The following is a 23,379-nucleotide window of genomic DNA, read 5'->3' as shown; positions in this document are numbered from 1 at the left end:
CTGATACTCAGCTTTAGCTCCAAGCTTATGCTCAGCTTTGTTGCCCAGCTCATGCTCAGCTTTGCTGCCCAGATCAGAACCAGTCCTGGCCCAGCTGTGTTTCAGCTTTTTTCCACTCATGGCTCATCTTAGACTCATACTAGGACTATCATTGGCCCAGCCAATGCTCAGCTTTGGACCAGTATTGGCTCAGCTGATTTTCAGCTTTGGATAAATCTCGGCCCAGCCAATGCTCAGATTATGAGTCTGACCACTCCTGTAACAGCTTATGCTCATCTGTGGACCAGCCTTGGCTCAGCTGATGCTCAGCTGTGGAACAACCTTGGCTAAGACAATGCTCAGCTGTGGACCAGCCTTGGCTCAGCTGATGCTCAGCTGTGGACCAGCCTTGGCTCAGCTGATGCTCAGCTGTGGACCAGCCTTGGCTCAGCTGATGCTCAGCTGATGCTCAGCTGATGCTCAGCTGTGGAACAGCCTTGGCTCAGGTGATATTAATCTTTTGAATAGTCTTAAAACATCTGATACTCAGCTTCAGAACAGCCTTGGCTCAGCCAATGCTCAGCTTTGTACCAGCATTGGCTCAGCTGATGCTCAGCTTTTGAAAAGTTTTGGCCCAGCTGGTGTTAATCTTTGGAACAGTATTGTCCCAGCTGATCCTAAGCTCTGCACAAGCCTTTTCCAAGCTGATGCTCAGCTTTGGACCATTGTTGGCTAAGCTGATGCTCAGATTTGGAATATTCTTGGTCCAGCTGACACTTGAGTTTGTATCAGGCTTGGAATATCCAATGCTCAGCTGTGGCCCAGGCTCAGCCAATGCTCAGCTTTGGCCCAGGCTCAGTCAATGCCTACTGCTCAGCTTATGATGAGCATCAGCTGTTCCTGGGAAAAAAATTAGGATCAGCTGACTGTGCCACATTGAGTGCTCTGTTGCAGTCCTGCAAGCTCTAAAAGTGCTGGTGGAGCAGACTTGGAGCAGCGCTGGAGTAGCTCTGGAGCAGAAACCAAAGCTGCATCATGTCACTTGCCATCAAGTGACTATTTTTTTTTCCTGGTGAGAGTGTAACAAACTGAAGACAAGTCAGATAAGGCCAAGGCAGAGTCTAAACCTGAATATCCTGGAATAGGAGAAGACAGAACTTGAGATCCCAATCCTGGAACATCTTGAAGGTTGTTTTGCTAGCTCTGCACTAGAACTTACATTCCCCCGTGTGTACTGGTATGAAAACCAAACCATGCAGCTGGAGGATACACAGGCTTCACGCACTCAGAAAAATGACACAATACATAGACTTCAGAAAACAAGAAAAACACCCTCAGACAACCCAGGATCACCAAACAAAGGCCACTACACTTCCTGACAGTCATTAACATTTTCAATGAACCTTGATTTTATCAGATTTACCCTTCTTTCCTGTGTCTCTTGAATTGTTTCTCTCAAATTTCTATTCCTAACCAAATCCATCAAGCTATCCCTTTTGAAAACTATAATTAAAATCAGGTATTATTAACTCATGGTCCTCCTACTGTTTCTTCAGTGTTCCAAGAGGTTGCAGATGTAATACGCAAATTTTCCAGGTTTGTATTACCTTTGGATCCATCAATCATCAGAGTTGAATAAGGATCACCAAGTGAACCCAGGTACCTGCGGTGGGTGTGGGTACCACATGTTTTTTGCCCAAACCAGATACCCTCACTCTCACCTGGGACTCGCGGGTGTTTTTTTGCAGGTACCATGGGTACTTGTTTGATCAGGGAAGAAAATACAGACTCATCCTCTTGATGTTGCAAACCAGCCATTGGGAGGACTCAATCCCCTTGACAACCAGTTGGTGCCGGTCATTGAGAGGAAACAACCCTCTCAATGATGGGTGCAGACTGGTCATTGAGAGGAGTCAGTCCCCTCAATGACCAGGCGTAGGTACCCTACCCTTTCAATGAGGGGACAGATCAGTAATTGAGAGGGTCAAGTACTCTTGATGACCTGTCTGCACCCATCATTGGTAGGAATGAATCCTCTCAATGACCGGCACCAACCAGTCATTGAGAGGGATGAATCCTCCTGTTGACTGGCACCGACCAGTCATTGAGAGGGATGAATCCTACTGATGAAGGGCACAGACCAGTCATTGTGAGGGGTGCTGCGGCACCTTTATTGGCGGGTGTTGACCACAGGTACCCACCTGGTGTTTTTTTTTTGCCAAATTCCAACACCGGCATCCGCGGGCAGGTACTGCCAAATGGGTATCACTTGGCAATCCTTAGAGTTAAAGCCTTATATCTGTTGCATGATCCTTTCTCTCTTCTCATTTCCCATATTTCTCTTACTTCCAGTTGTATTTCATTATCCATTGAAATTCAACCTGAATCCCCCCACTTTTATTCTTGTGACATGTCCTGTTGTCACTTTAGAGACACAGGCTCTAAAAAATGTCAATGTGACCAAACCTTTTAATTGGGCAATTTTTTTCACCATATATTTCATACCTCCTTTGGCTTTGATTCATGGTGTTTTTTTAGCCTTCTAAAAGATAAACATATATACAGAAATAGATGGGTTGAATATGAACACAATTTGTTTGCTATAAGAATGGTAGGGAGGAAAAACATTTTTTCAGCCTTATTCTGAATTGATCATAATCTTCTTTGCCACATGCATTCATGCCTTGACAAATCTTTATTCAAGGAGTTTATTTACATGGTTTAATCCAATAATCTAACTTGAACTTTGATTTATAATCCTCAATCAGCTTGTAGATATCAGGTAGATTGGGGTGAATATCTTGATTCCATGGAAATAAATTGAATTCTTTTCCACAATTTAACAATGTAATTGCCAATCTTGAATTAATTTTGTACGAGAATAGATAGGTAGCTCTGTAGAGAATATATTTCAACAAAATATCTTCTTTTTTGAAGATCTTGTTCCTTTTTTGGGTATTCTGACTCTTGTAATAGGAGCCAATTACATTGAACACAATCTTTGATAGCATTAAATCACTTTGGGTCATTATTGAAGAATCAGATTTCACAGAAAAATTGTGTGGAATGGTATAAAGCCCTTTATTTGAATCTGAGAGAACGAAATTGATGAATGAATCCACAATCAGTTTATCTTTCTCCTCTTGAGAAATGATTTGATTTTCAGAATCTTGTTGGATTTTGTGGAGGCGAGATAATTTATCTGGACTGAATTGAGAAAATTGGGATACAAGATACATTTGAACCAACTTTTGTTCATTTATATAGTCTTCACTCATCATTTCACAACCAAAAGATATGATAATATCTTTATTTACTTCCCAAAGAAGATCAAATACATTGTCAAGCATCTCCAAGAGGTCTCCTCTGGATTGCCTTGGAAGCATCTTCTTCATTTCTAAAGGTAAATGATCCACTGAAATATTCCTGATATAATTCTGAATTTCATCCATGATTGAGTCAGAAGTAGGCTGGAATAATTTGGAAAATGGATTTTCTAGATGGGATTTATGGTTCAATATCCATACCAGCTGTTCATCATTTGCATTATTGATGAATTCACAAGTGTTTGCAGCAAGAAATTCATGCATCTGTCCTATGGCAATTATATTTGGGAAGACATGTCTGACATGATTTTCAATCTTGAAATGTAAATTATCAATATTTTCCTTTGTTTTCACTGTGATCTCTGAGTTGCTCAGGTATTTTGAGGCTGAACTATATTGTGAGACTGGTTCAGTTTCTGTGTTTTCTCCAGAGCTCAAAAGTTGGATTATAAATTGCTCATCAGTTCCAAAAGTTTGATCCCATATTTCATATTTCATATTTTTGTAGTAAAAACCAAGAATGTAAACTGCAGCCTCTATCATTAGAAGTTTCTGATTTGTAATGATTAATATAGTTTCATTTTTTGATTCTTCTTTTTTTACTTGATAAGAATCTATGCTTGCAGAAACATTAATTGATCTCAATATTTTGGAATATATTTTGCCTTCATGAGTTTGAAGCCATTGATGGTAATAGGTAGGTTTGGTTTTTTTTATTAGGATGACTTTCTGTGCCTTTGACATGAAATTCCTGAACCAATTCCAGAATTCTGCATCTCCTTTCAAATCAGAAGTTTCTGATGGGACAGTCCCACAGATCTGCAACAGCCTCAGGTGAACAGCCCACAAAGTTCTGTTGAATGGTCTCATTTGCTGGCTTGTCTGGTAAAAATTCCCCTGTCTGGAAGTTTTGGATCTGTTTTGATTTTTAATTATGCCTTTGATCTTTTCTTTCATTTTGAAGTTTTTCCTGATCAATACCTGAGCTGGTGGATTTGGTATCTTGATGGAGTCTACAGCCTCATTCATAAAATCCTCACCAACTTGATCTTCAAAATCACTTGTAACTTTGCAAATCCAAGCCCACGACTTTGACACAACCACTGGATTGAATGATCTGATCAGGGGTGTTTCCTTTGTTTCTGAACAAGGGTTCATTTGGCTGATATGATTATTCAAACACCCATTTCTGTCATTTGCAGCTGGACCTACCTGAATCCTGTTGGGTAATTCAATGGACCTGATTTGGCCTTGGTCTTTCTGAAAAATCATCTTCTGTGGGGAATTGCTTCTGCTACCTTCTTCGGTAGCAGTTTCCAACACCTTGTAGGCTTTGGTGCCAATGCTCTGCTTGTAGCTGTGAGGAATTATATTTCTACCATGTCTTCTGTCTTCAGAAACAAGCTTATTCTGCTTCAATGAAAGAGATGTGAAAGCTCCAAGGTCTGACTCTGTGTACAAGCGGCAATAGATGATGGAACTCAGACGATGATATTGGGGAAAACTATGATGGTAATGGTGATGAACTTGCTTGACTGAGCCTCTGGCGGAGGAGACGTAGTCTTCTCCGCAGCAGAGAGCCGCAGCCAAGTAACCCTGTGACCCAAGTCACAACAGCCCCCCCTCGGCAAGGCTCTAAGAAACCTACCACCAAGAAAAGGCTGTGTCTACATACAAGCTGAGAAAGAGAATAGACTTAAAAAAAATTGAAAGATGAAAAAATAGAAATGAAAAACTAGAAATCTTCATCATAACAATCAAAGCTTCTGCCATCATCAAACTCTTCACAACCAGCCTCATAATTTTCAAACTCAGTGTTACCATAATCATTGAAATCTGGATGGTCATTATCTATGTAGTTGTTCTCGGAGTTGTAGCTGTCATTGAAATTGTTGTTTTCAGAGTCATAGTTGTTGTTGACTGAGGTGGATTGATCAGAGTAGTTGGGATAGTGATGTTCAGATAGTCGGGATGAGGAATGTTGAGGAGATAAGGAAGATTCATGAGAGGCTGGGGAGATATTGTTGAGGCTGTGAGTGTGCAGGTAGGAATTACGCCAGCGGGTTTCTTGCAGGTGTTGTTTGTTCAGGTGGACATTGTTTGGATGTTGATTGCGCAGATTGAAAGCGTGCCGGCGGTTATTGTGTCGGCGGGGATCCTGTGGTTGAAAACGCTGATTCCGGTTAAATATCGGCCTCGGAGCTTCGTCTTCAGAGGCGCTGTCATCACTGCGCAAATCATTGATTGGAGTCAGGCGAAAGGATCTGTAGGGTGTACGTTGTCAAGGTGTTCTTGATAGCAAAACTTCATTTTCGTGGTCAGAGAATTGCTCCTCGGGCCGTCTCAAAACGAAGGGAGTCCGAAGCGATGGAACAAACGGACGTCTAGGAGTCATGACGGGGTCCGGCAGCGGCGCAGGTGTTAGGATCGGTCGAAAGAAAGCGGTATTGTCGGATGAAGCATGTACCGTTTGAGTAGTCAGAATAGAACCAATAACGGAGTTAGATTGGTGGCCATCTTTGCTTTCGTTGCTGTGAGAATGCGGTGGATCCACTTCAAGCTCGATGGGTGCCGCAGGTGTTGAGATAGGATAACAGCATTCAGGACCTAGTTCAACCTCTAACTCGGGCTGATCATCCAAATCTGGCTGGTCTTGCAACTCTGATGACAGCTCAGAATCAATCAAAACATCAACATCTCCGGCTATTGAGCTCTCGTCACAGTCACTGACAACGCTTGCATCTTGCATCTCCTCCAGCAATCGATGGTCTTCTTCGCAAGGATCATTAACCGTTTGATGCCGATAACTCAATTGCAGACTAAGACTCCGCGCAACAGTTTGGGGTTTGAGTGGTCCGTGTCGACCTTGAATACAGACTGGCCGATGACTCGCTGAACACTGCGCCGTGCTTGCATTTGGAGTGCTATTGAATTTGAAACAATTTGTCGAAGGGACGGACGGTGGGGTCTGACGAGTACTTTGAGACCTCTGAGAATGTGTTTTTGGGTGCCCTTCTTTCCATGTCCGGGAACAAAGAGTCGGTCGCTTCCAGGATGACTGTTGATGAAAACCACTGTGCAAATTCTGGGGAAATCCAATCTGATTGAATGTCGGAGTGGGCCCGCAGGGGATCGGAGCTGAGAAATTTCCAAGAACGGCATTCAAGTCCGCCAGGAATAGACGAATTCGACCGTGAGCGCCGTACAGGTGGGGATCCATTCAGACGTTGAGAAAATATTTGAAGAGATTGAACGTAGAGGTGAATAATTAAGAGAATTAAAAAAAATCTGGTATGTTGCTTCAGGTTGGGAAAGAGGAGGATCAAAAGCCGGTATTCTGCGTCGGTATAAATTTTTTCTTCAGCAAATAAACTGGAATAACAGGAGCGAGACACCTTAAGGGCTCATAACCTGATGGAACTCAGACGATGATATCGGGGAAAACTATGATGGTAATGGTGATGAACTTGCTCGACTGAGCCTCTGGCGGAGGAGACGTAGTCTTCTCCGCAGCAGAGAGCCGCAGCCGAGTAACCCTGTGACCCAAGTCACAACAATAGACAGATCAGCCAAATATGATTGCATAATTTTCTTTCCTTGTGAATCCTCTCTGTTGATCTTGCTTACTGGAATGATTTTTCTCTCAAAAAATAGACTTACCCGTAGCTGGCTAACATCCTTGGGAGTCATTAAGAACAGGCAAATAAGCTGTACTAGCGTGACCGTCCGAAGCGGGGAGACCCAAGGATAGAGTTAGGTCTAATTTGTGTTTCTTCGCAGCTGGTGTGTCAATTTTGTTATGCCCAACCCTGTTGGCAGCTAGCTCATTATTAGATGGCCTATTCTGGCCTGCAAGATGGCTACAACCCACAAAGGAGCAATCACCTCCGCCATCTGAATGATTAATTAGAATGTAGATAACCAAAGAGAAGAATTGGATTCAACCCTGTTGTCTTGTCTCAAGAAACACCAGTATATTCAGCTGACTGACCATAAAACAGATTCAATGTTGTCGGTCGTTTCTTTGATTGTGATCCTGTTATTGGGACCGAAAGCAGATCTGAACTCGGAGTTGTTATTAGTCCAAAAGGCTGGCCAGTCAGGGAGAGAAGCGCACAGAGAGTTCACCTTGAACAGTTGGAGCTTTTGACCAACTTTGGTCGCAGTAGATCCCAGAAATCGCATCATTCCATGCTGTTTCTCTGGTTAGAGGTCTAAATTTCGGATCATTTAAGCTGGCTGAAAGAAGATGAGGCAGGGAGAAGGAGAATAGGCCAAATTTCAGGAGATTCCCCATTTTTCCTACGTGTCAGCCCAAGCAAGTCGATTCCCACAGTCCTTTTCAATCCTCGAACGGTGGAGGACAATTTTCCGTCAACTCGCAACGATTTTAAAACTACACAAAATTGTTCAGAATTGTGAAACTGACCATGTCCGGCGTTTCAAAGCGACGTTCAAACGTGATGCTGTCATCCATGTGATCCGTACAAAGTATTCTGCTGATGCCGGGTGTGAATATGAGACAAACTGCGGCGAATAAAACCTTGCAGACATCACCTTTACACAGGCAGGGGGTGTTCGGGCTATACTATGTATGAAGTGTCTCAACGTTACGAGCTTCCAATGTACGTTTTGGTCAACTCGTTGCAGCATCATAGGGTGCGGTGATTGAGCTATAGGTTTGTGGGACAGGTCGCAGCCTCTGTTTGCACCGTGTGAGCCCTGCGCTTTAGGGCTGGCTTTTGGTAGCCGAGTGACAGATAAGAGATGTATTACAAGTTCTACCAACTTATGCACCATGTTTCTTTTGTATGAATACGCGATATAACTACAGTAGACTAGAGCAATGTAACAATTATCTATGTATGTGGGTTGAAGATTCCGTGGTTAAAACAAGAGAGAATTGTTCAGTTTTCGTATGCGATTCAGAGGGAGCAAGCTTTACATTGAAGAACAGTAAGACGAGTTAACAAATGAAAAAAGAGAATACAAAAATCTTCTTTCGGGCTCATGAAAATAAGCGTCAAGAGATCAAGAGGTTGGAGGAGAAATAATGTGAAGGAAGTAGGTAATCGTCTTATGTTTATTTTCTCCGTCGAGGGGTGGTAGATTGAGTCTTTGCGGACGAGCTACCCTTTTGGTCGGTGATTTGAGCGAGTTGGACGGCGGCGTCTGCGAGTTCTTTTTTGAGGTTTTGAGAGGCAAGCGTGTCGGGCTTAGGATTTTGTGAGGTTTTAGTGGAAGGGGGGTTAATAGACCGAGGGTTGGTGGTATTCTTGGGAGTGGATTTGTGGAGCCATTGCATGAGACTAGTTCCGAGCATGCTCGTGACGATCATCAGTAGCCAGCCGGGCACTTTATCGGTCAACATGTGGAAGCCTTGGAAAGCCCTTCCCAACCCAACCACCACCCATTCCCTGTTATCCAACCAACCCGAGAAAATCATCAGCACTACGTCTTGCTGGACTATGGTGGGAAGAAAGGGCTTAGGGGGACCTCGTCTTACCCCGAATTGCCCTCCGAAAACGTCGAATTCCAGACCGGCTTGAGTAGATATCTCTCTTCTCGTAGAAAGTCGCCTAGATGTTCAGCTGGAGGAGGGCTCGCGCCAGTCTTGAAGAACCTGACTTCCTTTCCTCTTTTGGTGACAACCACCAAAACGGGGCACCTATTTTTCAAGAGTTTCAGGAAAAAGACGGATCAGCAAGCAAATTAGTTTTGAAACTTGATCGGGCTTTGCTCAACTTGAATATCAACCATTTTGTCAGCGTGAAATCCGTGTTGGCCATGTAATCGATCCGGGCGAATTTGATCTGGGGCTTGAAAATGTAATCGTCCGAGGGATCTTTTTGGACCACGGTGGGCTCGTCATCTCGCGTCTTGGGAGGGATCGGCTTAGTGGCTAGGGACGAGTTCGACGCGAGTTTACCGAACTCCTCGTCAAACAGGGTCGAAGGTCTGTCGGTTGCAACGCTGTAAAATGGCAGCCGGAGAGACTCGCCAGGAATAAGTCGGCGTGGCTTCAGGGATAACGTTCATCACGGCTGAGGCTGACGTACACGGAGATGACCCATACGGTATCCTGATCGCTGCCCCAGCCGGGACGGATGAGATCGATCTCTGATTCGATCACCTCCTGGTAGTTCTCGTCGGTAATCGGTACCACGAAGGGATGAGGGGGGCGAGGAGAGATCTGGCCGAGAATTTTGGCGATGACTGTGTCGTTCCACCCGGTGACTTTTTTGATCAATTGCGCGGGAAGTCCTGTCGGGACGGCTTGTGGGGTATCAATCGTGGGTGCCGTAGCCGTGGTTGGTTGTGGGTCTTCTCCATCAAAATCGAGGATGACCTGTTGATTCTGGTGAGCATGGACGCAGGAGCTGATGAAGATGAGACTGATGAAGAGCTTGATGAGCGTCGTCCGGTTAATTTTTTGGATGCTCGAGGCCATCGTCATCATCCAGTTCGTCTTGGTTGCGGTGGTTGTTGGTGGTGGGAGCCTCCAAAGTGCCAAAGTGCGAGAAACGGTCAAGAACACCGGTTTTTGGGCTCTCCAAAGCCACGGGTATCCGGCAGTGCAGCCAGATATCCCTATATCCGATCTCGCCAGGTGGCCCGGCTCACAATCTTACACGAACTTAACTAAGTCCCTCTCTCGCCTCCGGCAAAGCCTCAGGCAAGAGAGGGACTTAGTTAAGTTCGAATCTTACAGTACCCTAACTTAACCAAGCGAGCTTCCGAAGGAGGGACTTGTAACTTGCATAATATAAGGAACTCAAGGAAGCTATACAATGATCGCCGAGGTCCGATCCTCCTATCTCGATGAAGAGAGAGGACCCTGGAAACCCCCTATAAATGGGGGTAAGGCAAATGTATGAATTTTTTTGGCAAAAACCCAAAATGGTAGGCACAAAAATGGTATGAATGGGCTTTTTTGGCCTCAATGGTAAGCACTTCAAGTGTATGAAATTTTTCCTGGGTAAGGGAGGGTAGTAACCAAGATGTATGGATGAAATTCCTGAGAGTGCCCCAGCAAAGCCAAGCGTGTACAGCCTCTCCGTCGACCGCACGAAGTGCGGGAGAGGCTTGTGTCTAAAACGCGCATGCTCGCGTGTCACGGTTGGGCTTCTGAGGTCCTTTTTTTTTTGTAAAAATCCTATAAAATACACCCAAATACCCAGTCAATAATAATGTTGGGCAGGGTATGCCCAAGATGGGGGTCTTCATCCCCATCAAGAAGGATTTTGAATTTTTCAAAAATTGCATGTGTAGGATTTTTTACAAGCCAATTTTAGTTCAACATGACTTTGTTTTTTTTTCTTCAAACCAAACCATTCCTTATGTAATCAATAGAGGACAAGATGGCCATCCCAGGATAGTAATCAGAATTTTTTTTGAGGAATTTTGTGAAGGAGGGATCCTGGTTGAGAAGCCAAGAATCAACTTCAGTTCAATCCTGAAGAGTCAGATTTTCAGATTTTCAAAATCTTGAAAAAAATCCTGCTGCTCCAAATTTCAATATTTTCTTTTGAAAAGTGGATGAGGAGGTCCGCACCATCCTCCTCTATCTCCGACCCAACTTTTTACCTCCGGGGAGATGCATGTACAAGAGGTGCAGCCATCCAAAAGTCGGCTACACCAAAACTGGCCAACCGTGACGCGGTTGTAAGTCAGTTTTGGACTCAAGTCCCTCCTTCGGAGGGGTCGCTCCGCAACCAGGGCTGCCCGCCCCCCCGCAGAAGAGGGACTTCCACAAGTTTGCAGCAAAGCCCCCTTCCCCCCCTCAGCAGCACACCTTGTCTTAGGGCCTATACCATTGGCATAGGGCATCAAAATTCAATTTTACCATCCCTCAATACTAGGGGTGTTCAAAGTTGACTGCATAAAATCATAACACCATAAATTCATAAAATTTCAATCTGAAAAAAATGTGTAACACCCAATCACTCAAAAAAGAGCAACAATTCTAATACAGTACATAAAAAATGATCACTCAAAAGTGTTATGATTTTATGATTTTATGATTTGAAAAAAATATGATTTCAACTTTGAACACCCTTACTTCATAAAACTCAAGCTGAAAATCACCAGAAGGCATTCTTGAGCCCAAAAGTGAAGAATTTCAATTGAACCCTCCCATTGTTTTCTTTCTTTGTATAGAGGACAAGAAAAGTGGAAATTTTGAAAAATTGAAGCACAGGCCCTTACTTTTGGTACCCCACCTTACAGGTGTTCCCAAGATTTTTTTGCGCCCCCCCCCCCCCCTTGGCAGCAATGGTAGGCATTAAAAATGTATGAGAAACTGGAAAATCCCCTGAGTGTCACTGTAGGCATGAAACTTGTATGAATCAAGTCAAAAAATGTATGAATTTTACATTACCCCCATTTATAGGGGGTTAGGGGAGTGGGGGCGGGTGGATAGATATACACTAGGTACAAGACTAGGTTTGAAGATCCGGTATCACTAGGTTAGAGTTCTACTGACTATATGCATATGTATGGATATATGTGGGTAAGCAATAAGTGTATAGTGTGTAATTGTGTCTCAGCTCTCAACACACATAAGTCCCCAAACTGAACTGAAGGGTTCTTCTTGATTCTTCCACATTTCTTCTCTATGCCTTATGCAAATATAGATCCTATACTTGGATGGTATCAAATACATAGATAAAGACATAACCATACTGCCCTCTACTACTTGTTTCATACATACACTATACAAATTGAAGAAGGCACCAAATGTTCATTCTGCACAACCCATAGTATAACAGAAACCACTGATTATGGGATACTCACAAAATCCAAGTTCCAAGAGACTCTCATCAACACCTGAGCAGAGGGATACCTATTCTTGGAAATCTGGAAGAAAAGGAAATATGGCCGCATAGCCAATATCATTGCCTACATGAAGAAGTTTATGGCATGTTGATTGGCCGGATGGTTTGGGAGCTATAGGTGCAATAGCCTCAAAGAGGCCAAAAAAGCCATAAAAAGCCAAAGCTCTCAGGCCACAGCTGGGAGAGTACTCACAAGCCCCTCCTTCAGAGGCTCACTTTGCAAGGTACCTTTGGTGCGCCAGGTCCCCCAGCCCCTGAAACAAGGAGATTGCCTTGCGCAAAGTGTTTTTCAGCTTGAGTGTACAGAGGGCTTGAGTTCATAGGCCTCTCCTACAGAGAGCCCTCTGGGGGGGGGGGGGGTAGACCCTCTGTTTGAGAAGCCTAGTTAAGTTAGTAGAATAAGGGTGTTGTTTATCACCGAAAAAAATAAGTGCAGTGAAAATTTGTAATACAGAAACTGTTCATAAGACTCTCCAACAGAGAGACCTCTGGGGGGGGGGGGGCGGACTCTCTGTTTGAGAAGCCTAGTTAAGCTAGTAGAATGGGGGTGTTGTTTATCACCAAAAAAGAAAATAAGTGCAGTGAGTCAATGACCTAAAATTTGTAATATTTCATTTTGGTTTGAATGACGGGACTACAATCATGACGATAATCATGACGATCGCAATAAGAGTTCTACAGGTTTTACAGCGTTTTGAAAGAACCACACCAGGGAGAAATGATTTGGGAAAGATTGCGCAATTTTTTAGATGGGTAGACCCAGAATTTGCCTGCAAATCTTCACAGTCCTTTTGTGTTTGTGTTTCTGATGTTGAAATCCTGTTTTGAAATAAGTAACATAGTAATGGCATATGCAGTCAGCATTCTACCATTCAAAAATTACACTCGACTTGAAGCGTATGCTAAAGCTTGAATACGGTCAAGAAAACAGTGGTTTTAACTCACCTGGAAGTCTCATGTCGCAAACTGGCAAATCAAATGAGCAAACAGTAGGGTCTTGAGTAACATTACTGTGAATGAAAAAGGATATGATCCTGATAAGCTTGTTTGCACTCCCATAGTGATCAAATCACGTGAAGATTAAACGTACTGGCGATTCATATCTGAGAGGCTTCCAACAGGGTTCTTCTGAATGCCAAATCTTTGCTGACACTGAAATGAGGTTTCCGCAATGTGCTCGGTGGAAATTCCATGCTTTTCAAACAAGGCATATCCGTTCTTGAAATCATTGATGGCCTTTGTTTTTCCAGGGACAACTCTAATGATATTCATGAGACTATTGTTACGGTGCGAATGAGTGAGATACCAAATCCACAAAATACTAGGCTGGTTTTGAGATAAAAATATCTCAACTCACGTTCCATTAGGACTGTGGTAAGAGAGTACATCCTTTGAATTCCATCGCTTGTCTGGATGAGGGTCCTAGTTATTTGTTTTTGTTTTTGAAAAGAAAATTTGTCAATCGCCGAGTTAGGTGGACAGGGAGGAATTGAATAGACTAACGTTTGAGATCGTAACAAATGCATTCTGTGAACCGAATCAAATTGAAGTTTCTTAGCAATAGTTGCAAATATTGGTTGGCTGTTCGAAGAAACGTACCATAGAGCGAAGTAGTTTTGAGATCGCGATAGATTTGGTAACATTTTTCAAGTTGGCTTGAAGTTCAAAACTATCCTTGCGCTCAAATGGACCCAAGAAGGTTCCATTGACAAGAATCTGACTCAGGCTGTAGGCCGGATCTGAGTTGATTCCAGAATTGAATACCCGTGAAGTAGTGTTGGCAATTAATTGTTCAGTCTCTCCCTGCCACTGGGATAATCGATAGTTGAATTGTGACCACTTTCAAAAAAAAAAACATGTAAGAGAAGTGGAAGTCGTGTTTGGTTAGTCAGATGTTTTTAACTTTAAGCCAACACTCGAGGGAGGCAGTCCGCAAGCTTACATAGTCAAACTCCTTGGTTTGTAAAGGGCCACTGCTGTCATGAGATGCGAGGATCGATTGCCCCAGCACGATTGCTAACAAAGAGGCGCACATTATCTGAGTGAACGGCATGTTGATCACTGACATGATTGCAAATGGCGCCGCGGTAAAGAGAAGTGCTGGATTGGGGATAAGTAGCAGGTAAAGAGCTCCAACCGCTTGGACTGTGGCCGCCACAACGGAGAGACCAAATACAGCTTCCAAATCACGATGATTGACCACGGCAGGAAACCTATCGGGTTGAGATGCAGTTAATAATCCGATTTGCCTGTCTAAATTCATTGGCTGATGGGCAGCAACGTTAAAGCTGAAGTTGTGGATGTGCTCACAGGTCATTCCAGACGGAGGCGATGGCATCTGATTGTTTGGTTGAAACAATGAGAGAGAATCGCCACGCTCAGTACAATAATGATTAAAGAGAAAAAAAAGGGAAGAACTGACTTTGGGTGAGGGAAATTGCCTCGCCAGCAATTTGATGTAATGTGTTGAGATATATATTCAGATTTTGGGTGGCATAAAGAATATACCAATCTGGTGCCCTCACTGGACTGCAAAGCTGGTCATCGGTAAGATACAAAGTTATTTGAGTATTTGGTGATAGCTTCTGTCATCGGACTACCAGAAGGATAGCCAACAAATATCAACACACCTGTCCTATGTTGCAATTCGCACCTGGCCATTATAATTCAGCGTCAGTTTCAAGGCTAGCGATGTTAAGGCTTTCTACGTGGGTAGCGTTTCTTACCAATTCCACATCTGAAATTGTCTGCGCCCTTCGAAGCAGCGTATGCCTATGTGGAAAATCAACAAAATGAGGGGTCAAACTTGGCTCTTGAATACTGTAGACTGATGGATATATTTGACGGGGAAAATTCAAGAAAACAGCCGCTTTTAATCGTACATCCGATGGTTAGCTCAGAGAGTGAAGAAGCTGATGGGAGCGCTGGACTTCCACCGCAAAGCCATCTGATGCATTTTTACAGGCAAAGGCGGATGAAAAGGCAAACCTGTGTTGTCAAGTTTGCCCCATTTGGATAAGTTCGAAGATAATCGTCCCAATGAAACCGATTCCAAGTAGATTGGTCGAGAGGATAAGACGTGCAGTCGTCAGAAGTAGAATTCTTGGCTACTCCGTTGACGGCCTGATTGGCTACGGGTTGTGACAGTGTAGTTGTACGGGGCAGGGCAGTGACATCGGAGCGTCGAACGATTGTATGCGCCAGGGAGCTTGCTTCAGCGCATAACATCAAACTTATGACAATGAAGGCTGGGGTGGTGCATTTTCTAAAAGAGTGGCCAATCATTTCGAGGGATGGCAATTGCGAAGTTGTTGAAGATATTGGCAGGCCAGGGGTGAGGGTTAGATTGCCAAATGGATTTTGGGATGCTTTTCTCTAGTGCTCTGTTGGTGCACTATGCTCAATTGAAGGAGTGACAGATTGGGGGTGGAGGAAAAAAGGAGCGAAATGGTAGATTGTTGAAGCCAGAACGGGTGGATAAGATGCCAACAGATGAACCGATAAGAGCAGGTGGATACAGATGCTGTTTCGAGCGATTCAAACACTTCTTCACGGAATCCCCCGCCGCAGGAATGGTACAGGGTGCTAGCGCAAGAGTGTGTCTTTAAGACATCATTATGTGAAACGGACAAACGCTTCAGCGATAAAAGCCCTCGTATGTGTCATTGACAGAGATTGTTTCAACTTCTGATTTGCGATATCTCCTCGTCCTGTGTGGGTCACGAGTTTTCGGCTCGAGTAGCTGTACCACGGAATGAGGAGCCATGATATGTCGGGTCCAGTCGTGCAATGATCAATCTTTCTATCTAAGGTTGACAATTGGGCCGGGTGTCCCGTATATTTGTGGCACTGTAAGCTAGATGGGCTGCCAGACATTACCGAGTGCAGCGGCGAAGCCGCCTTGGCCTCTAGTAAGAAGAATACCCAATCGCTTCTTAGCCGCTAGGTCAATGTTCTTCATCCAGTCTTGGGTGCAAATGAAGGCCTGGACTGCTTATTTGCTCAAGCGCATCCAATAATCGTCAAGAACACGTCCAACTAGTTCCGGTTGGCCGGTGGATAGTTGAACTACACGTTCGACTGGTTACCATCGGGGGCCACGGTGCCACCCGGACGGGGGCAGCCCGTCGGGTGCCCAACGGGCACCTGGAGGGGTACCCGCGCCCGCCCGACTTCTTTCACGGGTCTGACCGGCCGGGCCAACTGTGGGAATTTCCCCAAAAAGCAAGCCCACGCCCGGCCCAAACCCAGGCGGGTTTGGGTGGGCCGGCCACCATCCCTAGCAAGCTTAACTAAGCCTCTCCAAGGAGGCGCAAAGCGTCTCCAAAGGAGAGGCTTAGAGCATCTCCACCGCGGGGGACTATCTGAGGGACTAAATCCCAGGCTTGCGCGACTGCGGCGCCGTTTTAGCTTCCCGACCAAGGTCTCTTTCACACCGCAAGGTTCCCAAAGTAGCACCTCCAGGTTGTGAAACCGGCTACCCCCAACTCCCCAATGGCCGGTCAGCACGAGAGGTGCAATACCGGTCCTCTCAATGGCCGGTACTGACCGGCCATCGACGTGCAGTCCTTTCGATGGCCGGTGAGTACCGGCCATCGAGATGCAGTCCTCTCAATGGCTGGTCAGCGCCGGCCATCGAGATGTAGTCCTCTCGATGGCTGGTCAGTACCGGCCATCGACGTGCAGTCCTTTCGATGGCCGGTCAGTACCGGCCATCGACTTGCAGTCCTTTTGATGGCCGGTCAGTACCGGCCATCGACGTGCAGTCCTTTCGATGGCCGGTCAGTACCGGCCATCAACTTGCAGTCCTTTCGATAGCCGGTCAGTACCGGCCATCGACATGGCTGTGTGAGTCACTCAATGACCGGTGATTGACTGGTCATCGAGAGGAGATGTGTGTCCTCTTGATGACCGGTACAGCCCAGTCATCAAGAGTTGTGCGTCCTCCCGAGGACCGGCCTGTGCCGGTCATCAAGAGGTGGTGACTCCCCTAGATGACCGGTATAGAATGGTCATCGAGAGCTGTGCATCCTCCCGATGACCGGTCTGTACCGGTCATTGAGAGGTGGTGAGTCCCCTCGATGACTGGCACAGACCGGTCATCGAAGGAGGTACTGTACTGCTGAGTCCCCTGGATGTCCGGTACCGGCCGTTCATATGTGTTTTTTGTGTACATAGTCGGTTCGGCCGGGACGGCCGTTGATACGTGGATGTCTGGGGTTGGGGATATCGGGGGTTTGTGCGGGAAGGAGCGGAGTATCACAGGCCTCCGGCTGTGTGATATGTGTGTCAGAGGAGCTATATGGGGAGCTATAGTGTCCTAAATCTGGTCTTGGTTTAGCTCCCCGGATGGGTTTTCCTACTTTAGGGTAGCCTTTGGCACCTCCGGTGGAGGAGCTAAATCGGATCTGGGGAGCTAAATTTGGTTTAGTCCCTCGATTTAGCTCCCGCGGTGGAGATGCTCTTAGGACTAAAGTCACATTCTTTGCCTGAGACTGACAGGCTTTTGCGCAGAAAATCACACATTTTGTATTTACATCTCTATTGCCTCTCTCTCAAATTTCAATTCAAAGCCCCATATACCTGGTTATAGCCCTCAATCAGAGCTGTCTTGTAGTACATACTTTTTCAAGTAAAACCATCAAAATCCGGCCGCTCAGCGGTCATTCTTGTGAGGGCTATTCCTGAGCAATGCAAAGAAGCCATCAGATCATCCATAGCCTGAGGTTGGACACACTCTCACGGTTTTTTTGAGTATTACATTAATATCAGCAGGTCTCTTGAGAGCATAGGCAAGGAGTCCCACAGGGTTTGACGTATGACGTCTAATCTTACTTTCATGCGTTTAGGCCAGACTGGCTATCCGGTCTACATCAGGTCGGATCGGCTCTCAGGTGGAATTTTTACAATAATTTTTTTTTCAGGGGAAGTTGGTAGGTGTTGTTTTGGACCGCTGAGATTATGTAGAAATAAAATCTGATTCTAATGATGCCGGAGAGGATCCTGGAAACCCCCTATAAATGGGGGTAATGAAAATGTATGAATTTTTTGGCAAAAACCCAAAATGGTAGGCACAAAAACGGTATGAATGGGCTTTTTTGGCCTCAATGGTAAGCACTTCAAGTGTATGAATTTTTTCCTGGGTAAGAGAGGGTAGTAACTAAGATGTATGAAATTTCTGAGAGTGCAACAGAAAAGCCCCTTCCCCCCCTCAGCAGCCCCCCTTGTCTTAGGGCCTATACCATTGGCATAGGGCATCAAAAGTCAATTTTACCAATTTTATTTCCCTCAATACTTCTTAAAACTTAAGCTGAAAATCACCAGAAGGCATTCTTAAGCCCACAATTGAACCCTCCTATTGTTTTCTTTTTTGCATAGAGGACAAGAAAAATGGAAATTTTGCAAAATTGAAGCAAGATTTTATTCTTCTGCGCCACCCACCCCCCCCCCTCCCCTCGGCAGCAATGGTAGGCATTAAAAATGTATGAGAAACTGGAAAATCCCCTGAGTGTATGCATGAAACGTGTATGAATCAAGTCAAAAAATGTATGAATTTTGGCGAAATTCTGGATTTTACATTACCCCCATTTATAGGGGGTTTCCAGGGTCATTGCCGGAGGCTGTAAAGAAATCCAATGGGTAGAGGGTGATATGGGGGTTAGAAGGAATTTTTCAACATTTGGCTGGGCAGCCTCAATGTTGGACATTAGGCACAAGTCCCTCCCGCAAGCGGGAGGGTGCTTGCAACCTGCAAGCACAGGGAGGGACTTGTGTTAAGCTTGCATCCCTAGCGTCAGAGACTTTGGGTCTGTTTGTGTTCCTGCTCTTCACTCAGCCCGTGCACCATAAAAGAGCTTCTCTGTATCAAAGGCTTGTAGTACAACAAAAAAGGCAATCAAAGAACAGGCCCAACAAACAATTGGTAAAAGCCTTGTAACAATTGTTTGTTGGGCCTGTTCTTTGATTTTATTTTTCCTCCTCTTCTCTCTCACTTATTGTCTCTCAATTTCTCTTGGCTTCCACCCAAAAACATGCAAAAAAAATCCCTGTAATTGTACCAACAGTGAAACCACTGCGCTGCAAACAGCGCAGCACAGTGGTTTCACCATTGATTGTGCATAACCCCCCCCCCAATCTTTTGTTTCAAAAACACACGGGTGCTTGGTTGTTTGCAAGGACTAAGGTTCCAATCCGGACCCTGCAGATCCGGAGAAATCCGGAAACCCTGCAGGCCGGATCAGGGTTCGGGCTTGAGCTCAAGAGATCCGGAATCCAGCCGGATAGTGAAAAGCGCTCCAAAAGCAAGATTTATGCGGGTAAACCTCAGAAAACACCCAAAAATAGGGTCTTTTCTCGGGGAATACCCATCAAAACTGCATGAATCGGGAACTCTACCGGGGAATCCCCGGCACACCCAATCAAATTGGCACTTTTTTTGGGAAATGCCCCTTGCTTTCAGATCCGGGAAAATCCGGCCAGATTCCAGATAAGACCAGGGTCAGGGTGCGGGATGGGTGATATCCGTCTCCGGGGCACTGGATCGGAACCTTAGCAAGGACCCATCCCTGTGGTACTATTTCAGTGGGGATTTTCCAAAACAAAGGGGAGTAGAGATTGTCATTTGGCACCTGTTGGGGGGTACCTGCCACACTTCAGAACAAGCGCTGCACACTTTTAGCCACCAACCAAGCAGGTGAAGGTTCCAGGACTTAACCTTGAGGATTATTGCACCCTCTACCTGCATTGCTGGTGCCTGGTTGTGTGGATAGCATGGTTTGAAGTGTGACAGGTACCCCCCAACAGGTGCCAAATGACAATCTCTAAAGGGGAGCCATTCCCATTCAATTATATAACAACTGTATGATAATTGGATTATTTTCAAGAGAGAGAGGAACAAGGTTCTATTTATAGTAAATAGGTAACTACAAGAGTGGTGCGCGCATGATTGGATGAGACAGAGTAAGAAACAGATAACAAAGGAAACAAGGCTGAAACCCGGGCCCAGCTGGGCTGGGCCATTGTAATAACAATCAGGGTGAGCTACTGGGCCTAGACTTTAGGCCAACCAGCCACTAACTTAACAAAGTCCCCCCTATGCGGGGCTGAGTGGTGAACGAAGTGCCGCCGACCGCAGGGAGGGACTCAGGACTAAAGTGGGGGTTGTGGCGCGTAGGCCATTGCAGGAATGGGTGGTTCAACTTACACAGGCTGTAGCTCACTTGGTTTGCAAGCTACATATGAGGTCTCGGGCATCAATAGATACCCTGGCATCTTGGCTATCGTTCTGTCTGCTCAGAATTCTGGTACAACTTGTCAAACAAAAAAGAAATCATGAAGAAGCCAAACAAAAACTGGATGTGCTTGGACCCCCGGCCGACTCAAGCACTGTGCCAGATGAGGGTTGTTCTGGCTTGCCTTGACTCATTTCAAAAATCCACCAAAAATAGTCCGGTGGGATGATTGATGGGGGGGAGAGCTCTAAAAATTGGCGCTATGGAGGAGCTCCTAAGTTCTGGTAGCTGGAATGGCCAGTGTTGAAACTACAGGCTGCAAAACTCAAAGACTGCATTTCTGCCACTTTTTGGTGGGTGGCCTACGCGCCACAACCCCCACATTAGGCCTAAGTCCCTCCCTGCGGGAGGGGTGGCTTCGCCACCAGCCAAACTTAAGCTCCACCCAAGTGAGCTACCACCTGAACCACCACCCAAACTCCGAACTCCAACCTCCCGCATAGGGAGGGACTTTGATAAGTTAGGCCCCGTTTGGAGCCAATATAATCCGGGCAATATATGAGTTTTTTTGCCTGAAATCCTATGTGACATCTGATCAGGTCCGCCAAAACTTGATCAGATGTCACAAAATTCCAGATTATATCACGCAATTATATTGGCTCCAAACGGAGCCTTAAGAACCAGCCACAAAGCAGTGGTCAAGTTTCTAAGATAGCCCAACAACTACAATAGCCGGTCGTCCACAGCTTTGCAAGCTATTGATGACCGGTTTGAGAGCTTGCAAAGCTATGGACGACCAGTTACACCGGTCATCAAGAGCTTGCAAAGCTATGGACGACCAGTTGTAGTTCCATAGCTTTGCAAGCTATTGACAACTGGTTATAACCGAGCTTAACCAAGCCTCTCTGGAGGAGAGCCCCGCAGGGTCTCTGTCTCACAGAGAGGCTTGCCCCCAAGCCACCGATTTTGGCGTGAGAGCTGACAAGCCTGGGGCCCAACCAACCCCCATTTTTCCTTTTATCCATGATCTCACACCCATTTTTTGCCCAATAGGGACATGAGTGGTGCGGCCTTGTAGACTTGCTTCTTGCGCAGGCAGCCATCCACAAATCAGCTTTTTATCCCCCCAGCTGGCCACTGGGCATCCTTGCAAAATCATTGCTGAGCTCGGTCCAACAAATCAAGGTTTTTTTCCAACTTCTGTACATCAAGCATATCAATATAAATATTATGCATTGATCATGAATTGAGAATTGAACTTGTTCAAAAATATGCATTTTCATTTAATTACAAGCAGAAAATACTGCTTCCATGCACTTACTAAAGATACAGAAGTGTACAATCATTGCCAGAATCTTGGAAGCATGATTTTAAAAGCTTTGTAACTTCAAGACCGTTCAAGATAAAAATATATGGCCTATGTAGGTTTGAAGGCCAGATGCAGGGCTTCAATTTGCGGCCCATTTGGCTCACAGGATGCTATGGTGGTGTGGTGTTGAAGTTTGACACCAGCCAAATGGGTTGAGGCGGTCCTCAGCGCTCACGCCAAATTTCCCCGCTTACTCCCAAGTCCCTCCTTCGGAGGCTCGCGCTTCGCGCGAGGGGCGCCAGCCTGCCAACTCAGAAGGAAGGACTGACTAAGTTCGGTTATAACGGTCATCGATAGCTTTGCAAGCCACGTAGACTGGTTATAACGGTCATCGATAGTTTTGCAAGCTATCGAGGACCGATTATAATGGTTGTCGATAGTTTTCACTCAACAATTAGTCACATCATCGATAGCTTTGCAAGCTATCGACGCCCGGTTCTAATGGTCATCAACGGCTTTGCAAGCTATCAATGACCATCTATACAGGGCTTTTAATGGGTCATGAAGGAGTGTGGGTCATTGGTTGGGGTGCTTCCGTATGTATTATAGCAACCACGGGTGTGTGCCAGAGCCGCGCAGGTTGATGTATGCAAAACATGAGTTGCCATCGCGGTGTTATAGCAACCCGAGTTTACCTCCCCGGGTGGAGATGCTCTTAGAAACCTGAGGCAATCAAGTAATCAGCTAGTGATTCGGTGCACTTTGTGGCTTCGCCTAGTGTGAGGGAACGAAACGATGGCTGTGTCAGAGGACTAAACGGCTTCTTTGGACGATGAGAGTGTTGTAGGTTGAAATACCTGGTTGGACACCAGCCTTGTACAATGCTACAATAACGGCCTGCTTAGTTTTCACACACACGCATCCGGCTCCCTGTGAGAAACAGAGTGATCAGGAAGATGTTGATCGAGTCTATTAATACAAAGCTTGCTTGACAGTTTGAATGATCACTGACCCCCTTCTTTCCATAGATACTTCGGTCATCTGCATGGATCGTCAAATATTTGGTGCCAGCCAAGATGATTCCAGAGGCTTGAATCGTTGGGTTATCCTCGAATCCGTTGACGAGTTTACTTTGTTCGTCGGGTGCAACCTGATTGGATCGAGCAGTGGTGGCAGAATGATCAGTTTGACTTCAACGAAAAAAGTGAATGGCATACACACTTACATTGAAATTAGCGGATGTAGCCCACACGCCACCGGCCTGGCCTAGGATAGCCGCATTATCAAACAGGCCAGTTCCCAATAAGTTGGTGTCGACATACGCTAGAGATCAATACCGAGTTTCAAGATTTAAGATTAGTAAGGAGTATGATACATTCTTGCAATCAGAGTGAAACATAATGGACGTACTTTGCCAGGACATGATTGTTGCAGGATGGATGAGCTGGGATGGTGAAAGTGGGTTCTCTGGTGATGAAAGTCGTCGTCACTTAAGTTGCTAGGGCTGGATCCCGCGGGGTACCCGGCCACTTTGAGCTAGCCCGGCGCCCGTCCCGCGGGTATACCCGTCACTCGGGTACCAAAACCGGGAACAGGGTACCCGCGGGGCTGACGGGCTACGGGTATACCCGCCAGCCCGCGGGTATACCCGCGACCCGTTCCCGATTCCCGCGGGTAAGGCCCATAAAGGCGCAAAA

General features: G+C 45.6%; 2 protein-coding genes across 2 annotated transcripts; both read right to left on the bottom strand.

Moving 5' to 3' along the window:
* Nucleotides 1–8,388: 8,388 nt before the first annotated feature.
* PtA15_6A575 (uncharacterized protein) lies at nucleotides 8,389–9,765 on the bottom strand (the record flags this gene model as incomplete). The annotated part of the gene is made up of 4 exons (XM_053170295.1): nucleotides 8,389–8,722; nucleotides 8,812–8,973; nucleotides 9,051–9,278; nucleotides 9,365–9,765. The coding sequence occupies 4 exons, from the start codon at nucleotides 9,763–9,765 to the stop codon at nucleotides 8,389–8,391; spliced, it is 1,125 nt and encodes a 374-aa protein (XP_053021501.1).
* A 3,122-nt stretch (nucleotides 9,766–12,887) lies between these two features.
* PtA15_6A574 (uncharacterized protein) lies at nucleotides 12,888–23,105 on the bottom strand (the record flags this gene model as incomplete). Its single annotated transcript, XM_053170294.1, has 17 exons — nucleotides 12,888–12,961; nucleotides 13,088–13,152; nucleotides 13,233–13,418; nucleotides 13,500–13,564; nucleotides 13,646–13,669; nucleotides 13,742–13,981; nucleotides 14,085–14,355; nucleotides 14,453–14,480; nucleotides 14,565–14,679; nucleotides 14,773–14,795; nucleotides 14,869–14,914; nucleotides 15,131–15,354; nucleotides 22,406–22,456; nucleotides 22,540–22,612; nucleotides 22,695–22,832; nucleotides 22,908–23,005; nucleotides 23,093–23,105. The coding sequence occupies 17 exons, from the start codon at nucleotides 23,103–23,105 to the stop codon at nucleotides 12,888–12,890; spliced, it is 1,734 nt and encodes a 577-aa protein (XP_053021500.1).
* Nucleotides 23,106–23,379: the final 274 nt, after the last annotated feature.

Source organism: Puccinia triticina, chromosome 6A, assembly GCF_026914185.1.
Source record: "Puccinia triticina chromosome 6A, complete sequence".
In the NCBI taxonomy this organism is placed as follows: Eukaryota; Fungi; Basidiomycota; class Pucciniomycetes; order Pucciniales; family Pucciniaceae; genus Puccinia; species Puccinia triticina.
The sequence above is the reverse complement of the archived record's forward strand: the minus strand, read 5'-3'. Positions and strand labels throughout refer to the sequence as shown.